Source organism: Nyctereutes procyonoides, unplaced genomic scaffold (genome assembly GCF_905146905.1).
Source record: "Nyctereutes procyonoides isolate TBG_1078 unplaced genomic scaffold, NYPRO_anot_genome, whole genome shotgun sequence".
Lineage (NCBI taxonomy): Eukaryota > Metazoa > Chordata > Mammalia > Carnivora > Canidae > Nyctereutes > Nyctereutes procyonoides.
The window spans coordinates 22556414-22572868 of NW_026575048.1; the positions used below are offsets into that span (position 1 = coordinate 22556414).

Consider the following 16455-nt stretch of genomic DNA (forward strand, 5'->3'; position numbering starts at 1 on the left):
AATATTCTGAGGATTAAATGAGAAAATATGTAAAACTTTTAGCACAAAGTCTGGCACATATTAAGTGCTCATTATGAGACTATAATTATAAGGAATTTAAGGTTTCCCTTCCTGCCCTGAATTGCCATTGGATATTGCAATTAGATATTTCATATAGGCAGATGAGTCCCCAAATACTACTTCTGTTGTATGATTCTGTGGACCACCACCCCTAACACTCTTTATGTTACTATCTCTAGAGAAAAGAAATTATTTCAGATGCTTCTAGATTGGCTGTGGTCTATTTACAAACAAAAACAAAAAATCCCAGACATCCTATTGAAGTGTGAATTCTGTTATGATTTTTTTTCATGTCGGTGGAACCCATGTAAAAACTCATTAAAGGATTTTTCCATATAAGCATAGTTTCTCCTAGTTTCCCCTTCTCTTACCTTTTCCTGAAATGGCTATTTATTTATTTATTTATTTGAGAAAGAGAGTGCTTGAGACAGAGAACAAGCAGGGGGAGCTGCAGCAGGAGAGGGAGAAGCAGACTCCTCCTGGCTGAGGCAGGAGCCAAAAGAACGGCTGGATCCCAGGACCCTGGGGATCCAGCCTGAGCCAAAGGCAGATGTTTAACTGACTTAGCCACCCAGGTGCCTCCTGTAATGGCTTATAATTTTTTATTTGCCTTGCATTCTTTTCCTCTTGCTATGAGAACTCTATTCTCTCAGTATATCTAAATAAAGAGCAAAATTTAAAACTACCTCAAGGTAGAATATGACCAAGAGTAGAGCATTGATAGCTTCTCTGCTTAAGTTCCTCTGTAACTTTCCTGCCAGTGTTTGCTGATTAACTTCAATGAATCTCTCTATTTAGGAAATTTCAGCAGTTCTTTATCTCTTCAAATTTTATATGAACTATCCCAACACATAAGGGTTTAGTGTAATAGTGTAATGCCTATACTGTGAACATATATATTTATTTATATAATAATATTTGCATTCTATTTCACAGTATATCCATGGTTGTCTAAAATAACAACACTTTTAAGTTATTTACTTAATATTGAATAAAACTTACCTCCTGGGAGATATGCCATAGTTCTTCTGTATTCTGGTACTTCCCACCCCCAAGCTTAGATGCCTCACCCCAGTTTGAGAAGCCTGACATCATTTTTTTCCATCTAGATCATAAAGCTGCTCTTACTTTGGGGTGGGGGGGGAGGGAAGATGCAGATGAGACCTCGAGCTGTCTCCCTGAGGAGGTGGGTTGGAAATAGCAGAAAGTTTTTATGGAAGTCTCAAGGTTCAGTTATCACCCATTCCTTTTTCTCTGGAGTTTGTAACACCACCAGCTCCAACTCCAGAACTGTCTTCAGTTTGGTTAGACCTTAGGATCTAAGAAGAAAGATGAGGGAGGGAAGTGAAACAGAGGAGAAGCAATTATAGAATTGATTGAATATAATTTCCTCTGCCTAGTTCTTCAGTATCTAGCCCTCTGCTGTCTCATATGGTAGCAACTAGCTACATGTGGCTGATGAGCAGTTGAAATGTGGATGGTGCAACTGAAGAATTTTTAAAGTACTGAAAGAGTGTAAAATATTTTTACTTACTACTGTTTTGGTAAGACTACATTTCACTCTGTTAGAAATTTAGCAGCTGAATTGAGATATACTGTAAATGTAAATACACACCAGATTTCAAAAACTTAGTGTGAAAAATAAAGTATGTAAAATATCATTAATTCTTATATTGATTACACATTAAAATGATATTTTAGGTATACTAGATTACATAAAATATATTACTAAAATTCATTTCATTTTGCTTATTTGTACTTCTGTAATGAAGCTTTAAAAATATAAAATTACATATGTGGCTCACAGTATATTCGACATTGCTGATCTAGCCCTACTATATCCAATCTTACTTTCCATTCCTTCCTTCAGCAGAGAAGTTTCTGAGGGTCAGGAAGGAGAATCTGTACCTAACTCCTTGAACACCAAGGGAGGCATGGCTGCCTGGGTCACTGTGAGTTATGGATTCAGAGGTTCTCATTAGGGTCTTAGAGTAGTTTCATGCTTTGTCTATGCATGCCTCCATTTCCTGTCACCTGTAAGTACTTTGACCACAAAAGTAATACTAACTAGTAATTATGTGAACTAATTACCACCAAATGGTAGTGATCGTGCATATTGTTAAATACTGATGAATTAATTTTGTTTCTGATTTTATTGGATTATAACACTGTACATTCATATACACTTATAGTCAGTCACTCAGATAATATGGTCATATACTCGCAACTTTAAAAATTAGAGCGATCAATTTACAAGGATCTCTCAAAGGACATATACCCTACATTTCTTTGCTAAAAATGTCTTTAATTTTGCAGTAAATACCAGTAAATTCTTGTTGAATAAGTGAATTTTGTAACATATCAAGGAATTACCCAGTAAGAAAATATTTTGTGTGTGGTGGGGGGATTGCTTTCAATATAAGACTTGATATGATAATAATTTAGTTCTGGAAATAGTTTGCCTTGTTCTATAAAAAATTTGAAGTGGCATATAATAACCGCATGACAAAACTATGTCAATGGAAGCAAAATTAAACATATTAGGAAAAAAAGAATATCACAAATATATTATAGACTCAGCATAGTTCCTATAATTAACTTTCAAATTTGGTTTAAGAGTCCCTAGTCAAAGCAAAATGGTATACAGGATCTTATTATTGGGAAGAGAAGGTATATCAGTTATCCAAAGGAAACAGCATTTCTAAGCACTGAATTCTAAAAGCAATTTCTTATGTGGGTCACTATAACAAATAACATTTTAGTAGCAAGTTGAGTAACATCTTATATGAATGCATCTGGTAATGTCATCCAATTAGTTGTTTTTATATAAAAATGAATAAGAGTGTGGTAAATAATTACATGTTTTGTTTTTACAGGAATCTTGGGAAAGCAAAATGAGACATAATCAGCTGTGTTGTAAGACACCACCTACTGTCACTGTTCATGTAAAATCAGGGTCAAATAGATCACATCAGCCTAAAAAACCCATTAACCTGAAGCGTCCTATTTTTAAAGATAGTTGGCCAGCATCTGAAAAAAATGCACATAATACCAACAAGTCTAAACGCCCCAAAGGACCCTGTCTAGTTATACAGCGTCAGGAAATGACTGCTTTCTTTAAATTATTTGGTAGGTTTAAAATATTTTAATAGTGGTAATTGTAAAGTACTTAAAAAATAAGAGAATCTAAAGATCTACTTTATTCTTTTCATAATAATCTAAGAGCATGTTATTTTCTATGTTAGATTCTCAGTCTCCAACCAATTTGTTTTTGTTTTATTTGAGTTGCTTTTTGTTTTTTAAAATATTTTATTTATTTATTTGAAAGAGAGCACAAGAGAAGGGAGGGTCAGAGGAAGAAGCTTGACTCCCTTTAAGCAGGGAGCCCAACTCCCCGCTAAGCAGGGAGCCTCATGTGGGGCTCAGTCCTGGGACTACGGGATCATGACCTGACCCCAAGATCAGGAGTTGCGTGCTCTTCCAATTGAGCCAGCCAGGGAATATTGTCCCTCCACATATGGGGAATATTGTTAAAAATTATCCTTTATCATCATGTTCCTATAATGAAAGTGATTTTAAATTTATTTGTTCAGATAATAAGCAATGATTTGGAATGTCAATAAGACAGCGTCATAAGACATTGCTGACAAATTTCTTAACAAGGGCAGACCTGGTGGCCCAGGGGTTTAGTGCCGCCTTCAGCCCAGGATACGATCCTGGAGACCCGGGATCCAGCCCCACGTCGGGATCCAGCCCCACGTCGGACTCCCTGCATGGAGCCTGCTACTCCTTCTGCCTGTGTCTGTGCCTCTCTCTCTCTCTGTGTGTGTGTGTGTCTCTCATGAATAAATAAATAAAATCTTTAAAAAAAAATTCTTAACAAACTTCAACAAGCAGATTCCCCACTCAGCAGGAAGCCCAATACCAGGCTCAACCCCAGAATCCTGGGATCATGACCTGAGCCAAAGGCAGATGCTTAACTAACTGAGCCACCCAGGCTCCCCTTTATATTACTTCCATTAGCCAAGAAAGGGAAGGGTTTTTTTTAGATTTTTTTTTAAGGTAAGGTAGATTAAAGAGTGGATAGACGAATTCTGGTATATATCCATAGGAATGAATCCAGTCAAACAGATATCATAGTCTGTTAGATCCAGGTGACAGGCATTAGTGTCTAAGAGAGTTGGGGACATGAGATGCTTGGGTGGCTGAATAGTTGAGCATCTGCCTTTGGCTCAGGTGGTGATCCCGGGGTCCTGGGATCAGGTCCCATGTCAGGCTCCCCGCAAGGGGCCTGCTTTTCCCTCTGCCTGTGTCTCTGCCTTTCTCTCTGTGTCTCTCATGAATAAATAAAATTTTTTTTAAAAAAAGACAGTTGGGGGCAAGAGTGTTTACCCTGCTTAAAAGACAAAAATCTTAAAAAAAGAGGGGGGGAGAGAAAAAGAAAGGGAGAAAGAAGGAAAAGGAGAACAAGCTGGTTAAGATTTAAAGAAAAGCAAAATAAGAACATGAGGTGAGAAGGAAAAAAAATGTAAGTAGTATAAGTAGGAAAATGTTGAACTACCAGGATGTTTCCTGTCAGGATCTAGAATGCTGTTAATATAAGTTTCCCTTTTCTCTTTAAGACTAGTGCAAAACTGGGCAGCCTGGGTAGCTCAACGGATTAGCACTGCCTTCGGCCCAGGGCATGATCCTGGAGTCCCAGGATGGAGTCCCTAGTCAGGCTCACTGCATGGAGCCTGCTTCTCCATCTGCCTGTGTCTCTGCCTCTTTCTCTCTGTTTCTCATGAATAAATAAATAAAATCTTAAAAAAAAAAGACTAGTGCAAAACTATTACCCACGAACATTTTTATTGTTCATAACTGATCATGAGAAATAAGAGAAAATACCTGGCTCTACCGTGTGTAATTTAAGAAATAGTTGGGTGCCTGGCTGGCTCAATCAGGGCATGCATCTGACTCTTGGAATTGTGAGTTACAACCCCACGTTTGACATAGAGTTTTCTTTTTAAGAATAGAATTAAGGCAGAAATTAATTAGTCTAAGAAAATGAGTACTTATTTTTGGAACCTTCCATATATTTGACCATATTGATGATATTTCTAGGATGTAAAAATCAGTGTACAGAAGTATGTTTTGTTTGTTATATAACTTGAAGAGGGGAATGGGCGAAAGCAGATTTTCTCAGATTATATTCTGACAACTACTCATATTTAGGGATTATATATTTTAGCCTTTTAAAATTGAATAAGTATTTTTGACCTACTTTTTACATATTTTAAAAATATTTTTGTTGATCTTTTGTCATTAATACTGTTTTTCTAAAATTAAATGTTAATTATAAATAGCTAATAAATTGTGAATCTTCTTTATATAGACATTTTCATTGATGTTTGGATAATAGATAATTGGACAGAGATAAATAAGAGGCTATCAGGAGAAAGTAGTAGAAAGAGTAAAACATATTTTTTTTCAAAGATTTTATTTATATTTATTTGTGAGAGAGAGAGAGACAAAGACATAGCCAGAAGGAGAAGCAGGCTCCATGCAGGACTCAATCCCATGGCCTCCAGATCATAACCTGAACCAAAGGCAAGATACTCAACTACTGAGCCACCCAGGCGTCCCAAGAGTAAAACATCTTTAGAAAACAAATAATATTCATTAAGCCATTATTTACTAAAGACTGCATTATCTTTTATCAGGTTCCATTTCCACCAGTAAAGGTTGATTTTTGAAAATAATAAAGAGCTAATCTAGAATTACCCAAGATATTTTTCTCTAAGAGCTATTGGGATCGTCAGGAAACCAAACCGTTCCACCATATCCCCTTCACTCTGAGCAAATCAGATGGGAAACCTGAGTAAAGCAGTAGCTCTTTGTGCAATGCTTGCAATGGTAAATACACCAAAGAAATGCAAACTACATTTTAAATAACACTACTCCAGCCATTTTTGTTTGCTTTCTAAGCATCATTTATAATCTATCTAGAAATTGATTCTTCAAAAGGAAACATTCTATTTTTAAAAAACAAGTCATAGAAATAAAAATTTAAAAAACAAGTTATAGCTATCTTTTGTTGTAGATGACGATTTAATTCAAGATTTCTTGTGGATGGACTGCTGCTGTAAAATTGCAGACAAGGTAAATTAGATAACAATGTAATCATTAAACAGCATTATTATGTTACTAGACCATCAGAACTTTTAAAAAACCTTATAGAATTTTCGGTCATATCAATTAAGGTTAGGAAAAGAACTAGCCTGTGTTGCTCCTTCAAAGTGAAATCCTTACACATTAATTTTTGAAATTAGCATACATTAGAGATTCATTTTTATACTTGAGGAATTGTAGAGTATTATTTATTAGATTTAAATGACCTTAAGTCTATATTTGTTTGAAAACAAGAATCAGTATAGACTTACTATGTTTTGATCAGAATTACTACCTTTTATCAGCCTGTAGAGAAAGAATATTCTGAACATTCTGACATTCATTCTGCTAAGGAAGTCTATTATACATTTTAATATTTTGTAGGTAACTTAGATAAAACAAATTCCAATAATTTTGTAGAGTAAAATTAGTTTATTATATTCTTTATTTAGGAATCAGTGTTTCATAAAAGATCATCTTGATGCTCATGTACATACTAGGGACCATGGTATTTCCATTCTCTTTAGATTTGGCTGGACAGTTATGATTTCAGCTTTGTAAATGCTATCTTAGACCAGGTAGTCATATCAGAAGATTCAGCATGAATTCACATCACGCTTAAATTTAATGTGCCAACCAATGGGCTAGGGATGAGTAGAAGACTAGTTTATGGTTAAATACCCATCAAGTTAATATTGATAGGAACTTTTTTATTTCAAGTTAAGGTAACAAAGATAAAATCAGAGTTTGGTTTTCTTAATTTTGGATTTTGGAAATCTAATTCTGGAAAATTTCAAATATATATACCTTGAGGTAGAGAAAATAGAACAAAGACCCTCCATGTGTCTATCATGTAGCTACAATAAACATCAATTTATGGCTCCGCTTGTTTCTTCTAATTCTTCCCAAAACTGGGTTATTTTGAAGCAAATCTCAGACATCCTAACATTTTATCCGTGAATTTTTCATGTTATACTTCTAAAATATGAGATCTTTTAAAATATATTCACAGGGATTCCTGGGTGGCGCAGCGGTTTAGCGCCTGCCTTTGGCTCAGGGCGCTATCCTGGAGACCCGGGATTGAATCCCACATCGGGCTCCCCAGTGCATGGAGCCTGCTTCTCCCTCTGCCTATGTCTCTGCCTCTCTCTCTCTCACAGTCTGTGTGACTATCATAAATAAAAATAAAAAATAAAATAAAAACAAAATAAAATATATTCACAAAGTCACTAACATTTTTAAAAAGTAACAGTAACGCCTTCATATAAAATATCTATCTATGCAGATTAAGTGCATGTGGAGTTGTAGTTTTCAACTTGAAGTGCATTACGGTAATTAAAGTTGCTGGACAGCAGGGGGCAGTGCTTTTAAAGTAGCTAACAAGCATACCATACCTTAAAACACTATTTCAAGAGTTCTCTACTGAAAGCTACCTTGAAAACTTGGACTCACCTTTGTAGTCAATCCTATGAAGGTAGAATAAATAGGTATTTTATGAGAGGGAAACAAATACATCAGTACTATAAGTCCTTTTTAATTTGGACAGATAGAACCTGGCATAGTGTCCTAATACCAAACTTGATAAATCTTTCTAATAACACATTTAAAACATTTTTTTCCAATGAAAATAGAGCCATGTTATAATTTCTGACTAGAAGTTATTTTTAAAAGATTATTTTAAAAAGTAAGTATATGAAATTGCTAGAGACTAGATCCTATGTTGTCTTAAAAGAAAAAAAGATAATTCTGTGTGATGATGGATGTGTTATGATTTTGATGTTCATTTCACAATGTATATGTATATCAAATCATCACATTGTAAACTTTATAAGCAACTTTGTCGGTTTTACCTCGACTTAAAAATTGCTCCCCCTTCAATCAGTCAATCAATAGTGAGTATGGATATCTACAATTAATGAGTCAGGAAAAAAATTTTGTAGAGATATATACATCAAATCAATGTGGCAACATACTAACATTTGGTGAATCTAGGACAAGGATGTATGGTTTTTGTAATTATTATTTCAACTTCTCTTTGGATTTGAAATTTAAGATAGAAAAAATTGAGGTTTTGGTTCAAAAAATATTGGCAATAATAAAACTTAGGAGTTCATTCTAATCTTAATCATGTTAAATGGTTCAGAACTATTTCTCACTGTATCATATAGGAAGTCAAAAAATAAGGACCCAAATATAAATAGGTAATTCTGTAATAAAGATAAATAATGCTGTATTATTTTTAGTTTATTCTTCATCTTAAAGATAACTATTTTAAAGCAGTTTTACTTATGAAAACAAAACATTAATATTAACTTTTACTTTTTTCCCTATAGTATCTTTTGGCTATGACCTTTGTGTATTTCAAGAGAGCTAAATTTACTATAAATGAGCATACCAGGATAAATTTCTTTATTGCTCTGTAAGTATGCTTTCTATAAGTGATTTTTGTGGTACTTATTCATAATATATGTATGATATCTAATTTAAAACAGAGGCTATTTTGGGGCGCCTGGCTGGCTTGGTTGGTTGGTAGAGCATGTAACTCTAGATCTCTGGGGTGGTGAGTTTGGGCCCCACATTGGGCATAGAGCCTACTTAAAGAAATAAGTAAATAAAGTTAACATTGCGACTCATAAAAAAATAAAACAGGCTTTTAAAAACCTGATATATATCTTTGTATAGGCCTTTATATGTAGAAGATATAGTGTTTTTACTTTAATATGGTATTTTTATGTTCTTTTCACTGATCTGATCTTGCTGTATGCTTAAGATTTGTTATTAAGTATTCCACTTAAGTTTGTATTGTACTTTTTCATTTTTCAGAGTGCTCCATATAAATTATCTCAAATTCTCCCCTTTTGAACTTAGATATGTTTTAAAAGCCAAAATAGTCTCTCTGAAACTTCCAGTAAATTTATAGTAAAAATCATCATCATTGCCCTTTTACATTAAACGGTTTGTGGAAAATGCTGTAGACATACTGATTGTAGGTTTATGCCTATAACATAGAAGTTATTCATAACTGATACCTTTAGTAACGACTGACTCTTACTTAACACAGTGAACTTTGACCAAGGAATATAGTTTTGTTTTCCAGTTCTTGTATTGACTTTGTGTTAGACAGTTCATATTAGCTTTGTGATCTATTAAATGGTTTTATTTACATGGCTTTCCAATCTACAGGTCAGAATTCTACTAGAAGCAATGTAGTTTAAGAAAATCTATCTCAATCTTGAAACTTTTTCTACCTACTACCTAGATAAAATACTGCAGTTGGGGATGTATGAATATAATTTTAAGTACTTAACTAGGGAACTACATATAAAAATAATTAAGGTGAATAGCACAACTATTCGCAGTGATGAATGAGTTTTAACTCAGACTTTAATTCAGACTCAGTGTGATTCAAGGAATAGGACTGGAAGAAACTGATCCCTAATTTTATTCAGAAGACACATTTCCCCATGCTGGAGGAAAAATGAACTCTATAAAATTTGGTGATGATTGATAAATTGGGAGAATATAATAGTAATAGCTAATATTGAATGTTATATGCAAGACACCACAAAAATGTTTTTTTAAATAAGCTCCTTAAATCTTACTATGAGATACATTATTTAATTATCTTCATTTTACAGTTGGTGAAATTGAGACTTAGGAAGAAAAGTACTTCTCAATCTTACAAAAGTTAGTAGTGGCAGAGCTGGGATGCAAATTCAGGTGTGACTTGCCAATGGCCAAATTCAGTGATTAACCACTAAGTTACATTGCTGTTTACATGTCTCTTTAGTATTATATTGTATCTGAATGTTCATGCAATATCTATTTTGTAGTTTTTTCCCCACTTGAAAATTAAAAACAAACCAAAGGATGCTTTAGTTTTAATTCTTACCAGATTCCCGAAATTGGATTTATTTGATGTTTTAGTAATGTTATTACCAGTGAAGCACTGTGTCAGCTTACACTATATAGTAGTATGTGCAGTTGCATTGCACATGGTATAATAAATTCCGTGTTAAAAATAACATGGATTATAACTTCCATTTTGTATCTAGTCATACTTTTTTTATAGCCTGACTCAATAGTTCTTATTAAGTATTTTCTCAGCCACAATTCTCACTCAGGTCCTTTTCTCTCCTATATATTCTTATAACACTCTGAACTTTTATTGTTATTATTCCATATTCTCTTGCACAGTTGTTTGTTCCATACTTAGTTGCCTCTTCTACTTGACTGTAGGCTTCTTAAAGGCAAGGAATGTGTATCTAACTTTTTTTTTTTTTGCACCCTTTAACATATGGATGTTCTTAATTCTTTATTTGGATAAACATAATTAACTATTACGCCAAAAAAAATGGACTCTGCTCCAAGAAAATCTATTTCAGACTAGAAGTTGACTTACATGTATACAATATAGATATTTTATCACACTGATCCTGAAAAATTGTTAATCTAGAATAGAATCACAATGGAGTTCTGATTATAGATTTTATGTGTTTCCCTTAGTCAACAGGCATGCTAAAAGGCCAACCTCTGGCTTCTAGAAGTCTACCCTTAACTAAGCCCCATCAGGGATAATAAAGTAAGAAATTACTTGATGTAATTTTACAGAGGACATTATATAATCCATGTAACCGAATGGGTTAAGCAATGAGGTGCTTTATATTAAGGTAATATTAAAATATGTACAGATATTTTAAGGGAAGTTAAAGTAATAGGTGCTAACTTTATATTAATATAACCAAATTGAATATGCATATAGTTTTTTTAAAAGACATAAGTGAGTATACAATTTAAAGTAAGTCTCCCTCATATCTCAAGGCCTTAACATCCTTCTTCGAGGACCATTAAGGTTTCACATGTATCTGTCTAGAAATAACTTTGTGTACATGACCCAGTGTATGTATTACCTGAATAGAAGTGTACTATATACTTCTGTGCCTTTTAAAAATTTCTAATGTGAGATCTACAAAGGAAGTGTATGGGGTATGTATATGTATGTTTGTTGAAGAAAAAGGCAAAACAAATATTCGTGTACCCATGACTCAGCCTAATAATAGAACATTGCCAGAATCTTAGAAGCTCACAGTACACAGTTTCCCAGTTAGTACTGCTTCTTCTCACAGATAGTAATTTTCTTGATTTTCTATATTTTATGTATAAACCTCCAAATAATATATTGTTTCGTTTTTCCTGTTTTTAATCTGTATGTAAAATAATCATATGTGCTGTTCTCCTGTAACTTCCTTCTTTTGCTTTATGATTTTGAAATTTGTTAATATTGACGTGTATAGGTCTGGTTCATTTTCACTGCACAATAATATTCTATTATTGCTTATATATTTTCTTTTTCTTTTTTTCTTTTTTTACTATCTTGTCTTTATGTCCCACTTTTTCTGTTTCTTCTTCCCACTCCATTTTTATCTTTTTCATTGAGATTTTTTAAATTTTTATTTTTTGATTCTTTTTTCCTCTACTTGTTTGGAAATTATGCAGTCTATATCTGTTTTTTTTTAGCAGTTATCCCAATTACTTATTTTTTTTAACTTACTAGATAACCAGTTTTGTTATAAAAGGATATAACTCAAGAACAGCCAGATTGAAGATGCATAGGGCAGTGTATGGGGAAAGGGCATAGAGCTTCCATACCCTCTCAGTGTATCTGATCTCCATGTGTTCATCCACCAGGAAGCTCTATCCCAGTTATTTTTTAATCAAGAACTTTAAGTATTTTAACTCCAGTCACCCCCTTCTCAACTTATATTCTCTTGTTTTACAATTCTGTAGTTCTACAGGAAACTCTCCAAAAAGTTAGAGACATATTATTGTCATTGTTTTATACATCAAATATTTATTTAGATTTACCCACATATTTATATCTTTGCTTACTATTCCTTCTTGCATCTCAAACTTTCCACTTAGGATCATTTGCCTTCCTTTATTATGCTTTTACGATCTTTTATCCTTTAATGTCTGTCTACTTCAGTTTCTTCACACTTCAGGGTCTGTTTCTGTTGATGGTGCCTTGTTCTTTTAGGCGTTTTGTAATTTTCTTATTGTAAGTTGTCTATTTTTCTTGGAAAGTCATCTATAGGGTTTTCATTGTTTCTAGTGGAAAATTTCTATCTGTATCTGTGTTTCTGTGTTATCTAACTTGTCTTTTTTTTTTTTTTTTTTTTTTTTTGCCTGGCTGCTCTTAAGATTTTTTTCATCACTGGTTCTGAAGAATTTGATTATGATGTGCATTGGTGTAATTTTATTTATATTTTGTGCTGTGAGCATATTTTTTTCATTGAGCTTCTTAGTATTTTTATAGTTTTAATCAAATTTCAAAATTTTTCAGCCATTGTTTCTTCAAATTTTTTTGTCCATCCAATGCTCATTAGGGACTCCAGTTTCACCTTTATTAGACTACTTGAAGTCTCATAGCTCACTGATGCTCTATTATTTTAGTTTCTTTTCGTGTGTGTGTGTTTCATTTTGGATAGTTTATATTGCTGTCTTCAGTGCACAAATCTTTTCTTCTGCAATATTTAGTCTATTAATCCTACTCTATGTATTTTTCATTGTACATGTAGTTTTCATCTCTAGAAGTACACTTTGAATGTGTCTCCTTATCTTTTTGAACATCTGGAATAAATACAACTGTTTTAATGTCCTTGTCTGTTTAATGTCTGTTATTTCTAACATGTATCAGTTTTGATTGAGGATTCTTTTTATTTTGGGTCATGTTTTCCTGCTTCTGTATATGCCCAATCCCCCTCAAGTGTTTAGGAGGATATGGATTTCCATATGTCTATAAGGAAACTACTTGGGTGAGGGGAAAGATCATAAGAAAGGATTAGAGGGAACAATGCTTAACATTTCCCCAGGACTGGAAATAGTGCTTGTTCTCACCAGCCAGACTGAAAAAAACTCATAATTCACAGGATATTGAGTACAGTACTCAGGAATGTCTTACATCAGTAGTGGGGAATAATTAGCCCCAGTCTGAACATTGCTCCAGATCCTCCTAACAAATCATAAAAGCAAGACCTGAAAGGATCACACTGTTTCCAAGTAACTTAAATGCATCTCAGAACAAAGTTCAAGATTTATAGGAATACAAAAATATCCAGAACTCAACAAGGTAAAATTCACTGTATTTCTATTTTTTATCTATATTTCCTTAATTATCAGTAAGGTTGAACATCTTTTATGTGTTTACAAGTGATTTTCTGTGTATGTTTGTGTATGTGAACTGCCTGTTCCTGTTCTTTTCCTACTTCTTTTTTGAGTTATTGGTCTTTTTTGTTAGGTATCTGGCTAACACAGTTGAAGAAGATGAAGAAGAATCCAAATATGAAATTTTTCCATGGGCTTTAGGGAAAAACTGGAGAAAATTGTTCCCTAATTTCTTAAAGTTAAGGGACCAACTCTGGGATAGAATTGACTATAGGGCTATTGTAAGCAGGCGATGCTGTGAGGAGGTAAGATTTTTTAAATACTTTATATAGGTAATCTCTGTTTTCTCTTTATGTAATTTCTCTTGTCTTATTTTTAATGTGCTTCTGATATTTCATTTTTTATATATGTAAGGGTAGACTATTAACCCTGGTTAATGGTTACCATGAATACAACTTGTATACTACAATGTTGATGTTTTAATATACCACAATAATTTAAAATTGTCATTTCTGTTTTTCAGAGCAGCCTACTTCTATAGTAAGTATTTCTATTTTAGTATGTTTCTCTGGTCTAAGAGATCAGAAATAAATTGGGAAAGAACAGTATGCATATTCCAAAATATGTTAATAACATTTGGAGCTGAATAATAATTTCCATTAAACAAAGTATGTGAAATTTCGAGTTCCCAAGATTGAAATGCAAACTGTATGCTAAAAATTTTAAATAAATTTAAATATGTTAAAAATAGTACCTCTTTTCACATAGAATAATATATAAGGTAAGTTTTCTTGATGCCAGATTCTATTAAGATAAAACAGAAAGACACTAAAAATAAAAAGATAGGTTATTTTGGGAAATAAAAGCAAAAATGAACTATTGGGACTTCATCAAGATAAAAAAACCTTTGCACAGCAAGGGAAACAATCAACCAAACCAAAAGACAACCTACAGAATGGGAGAATATATTTGCAAATGTCTTATCAGATAAAGGGCTAGTATCCAAAATCTATAAAGAACTTAAACTCAACACCCAAAGAACAAATAATCTGGTCAAGAAATGGCAGAAGACATGAACAGACTTTTCTCCAAAGAAGACATACAAATGGCCAACAGACATGAAAAAATGCTCCATATCATTTGGCATCAGGAAAATACACATCAAAACCACAATGAGTTACCACCTCACACAAGTCAGAATGGCTAAAATTAACAAGTCAGGAAACAACAAATATTGGTGAGGATGTGGAAAAAGGGGAACACTCTTATACTGCTAGTGGGAATGCAAGCTGGTACAACCACTCTGGAAAACAGTGTAAAGGTTCCTCAAAACTTAAAAATAGAACTACCCTACTACCCAGCAATTGCACTACTGGTTATTTACCCCAAAGATACAAACATGGTGATCCCCAAAGTTACAAACATTGGTGCGCCCCAATGTTTATAGCAGCAATGTCCGCAATAGCCAAACTATGTCCACAATAGCCAAACTATGGAACATCTAGATTTTCATCAACATATGAATGGATAAAGAAGATGTGATATATATATATATATATATATATATCACATACACACACACACACATACATATACACACAATGGAATATTAGCCATCTAAAAATATGAAATCTTACCATTTGCAATGACATGAATAGAATGAGGGTATTATGCTAAGTGAAATAACTCCATCAGAGAAAGCCAGTTATCATCTGATTTCATTCATGTGGAATTAAGAAACAAAACAGGATCATAGGGGAAGGGAGGGAAAAATAAGACAAAATCAGGGAGGGAAAGAAACCGTAAGAGACTCTTAACTAGGAACCAAACTGAAGGTTGCTGGAGGGGAGAGGGGTTAGGGGTCGGGGTGGTAACTGTGATAGGCTTTAAGGAGGGCATGTGATGTAATAAGCACTAGGTGTTTTATATAGCTGATGAATCACTAAACTCTACCTCTGAAACTAATAATACACTATATGTTAATTGAGTTTAAATCAAAATTATGAAACAAAAGATGGGTTATTTTATCTAATGTTCTGGTTTCCAATAAAGAAAAATGTTAATGGTGCAATCTAAAGAAATATTCTAGAGTAGAAAATTAAATAGTAAAAAAAAAGAAAAAAGAAGAAAATTAAATAGTGGGCAGTGATCATTGTAAGCCAATACTAGTTTAGTAAAGTTTGGTAAAATGTGAATTAGATAATGCTGTAATGAAATAAAGTCATAGCTAGTAAATGATGATAGGCCAAAAGCCAATTAATGGATTAGTGTCAAACTTCAGGAAATATTTTGAGGGTATGCCCAGAATTAAACTTGTTAATTATATTTATTAATAAGATGAAGATATTAGAAAGCATGCATAGTTGTAGATTAAATTAAGAGGACTGTAGAATGTTGGGGAAATGAAAGGATTCAAAAACAACTTAGAAGACTGAATAGCAGGTGAGGTTTTTTCAGGATTGAATTCATTAAGAAAATACGAAAAATTGGTTATGTATCTCACCTTCCCCAAATTAATGGATCCTCATTAAAGGATTTAAACAATTCATTCTAAATTAACAGGGCATTGGAAGAGCCCTGCATTGCTATTTTTTTATCATTCCCTCCCCAGGTCAGGAGTGGGTAATTTGTGAACCTATGCCATCCTTGGACATGATAGTAGGTCTTATTGGAACACTCTGATATTTTTTCAAAGTAAACACTTCAAGCCCCACGGCACTTAGCTAAGAGCATGGAGTGGGTACCAGAGGCAAGAGGCGGGGATAGGTAATGCTCACCTCATGGCAGATTGCCCCCCCCCCCATTCCTAAGATAGAACAACTAGTGCTATAACTGCAGCAATTTAATTTACACAATTGGAGCTGGGATTACTTCAGTTACTGGCATCAGACTTTTAAGCAGCCAGAGAATGGTACGGCTTAATGGTGTATATGTAAAAGACTAAAAAGTTTTAGATAGCTGTAAACTCAGTTATGTAATGGGATTTATAGAAAAGTTGAGTCTCTCAAGGCTTCAACACTGACAACAGATCTCTCCCCTAATTCTAGATGTGCTTATCAAATTTCCTATCCTATTTCATTG

General features: G+C 33.6%; 1 protein-coding gene across 1 annotated transcript in view; it reads left to right on the forward strand.

Annotated features, from left to right (window-relative positions):
• Positions 1 to 2939: 2939 nt before the first annotated feature.
• Positions 2940 to 16455, forward strand: part of SPDYA (speedy/RINGO cell cycle regulator family member A) — a 28219-nt gene continuing 14703 nt past the window's right edge. The window contains exons 1-4 of the mRNA XM_055327007.1: positions 2940 to 3189; positions 6143 to 6201; positions 8544 to 8629; positions 13508 to 13679. Coding sequence (XP_055182982.1) covers positions 2955 to 3189; positions 6143 to 6201; positions 8544 to 8629; positions 13508 to 13679 — 552 coding nt within the window. The 5' untranslated portion in view covers positions 2940 to 2954. The remainder of the gene's footprint in view (positions 3190 to 6142; positions 6202 to 8543; positions 8630 to 13507; positions 13680 to 16455) is intronic.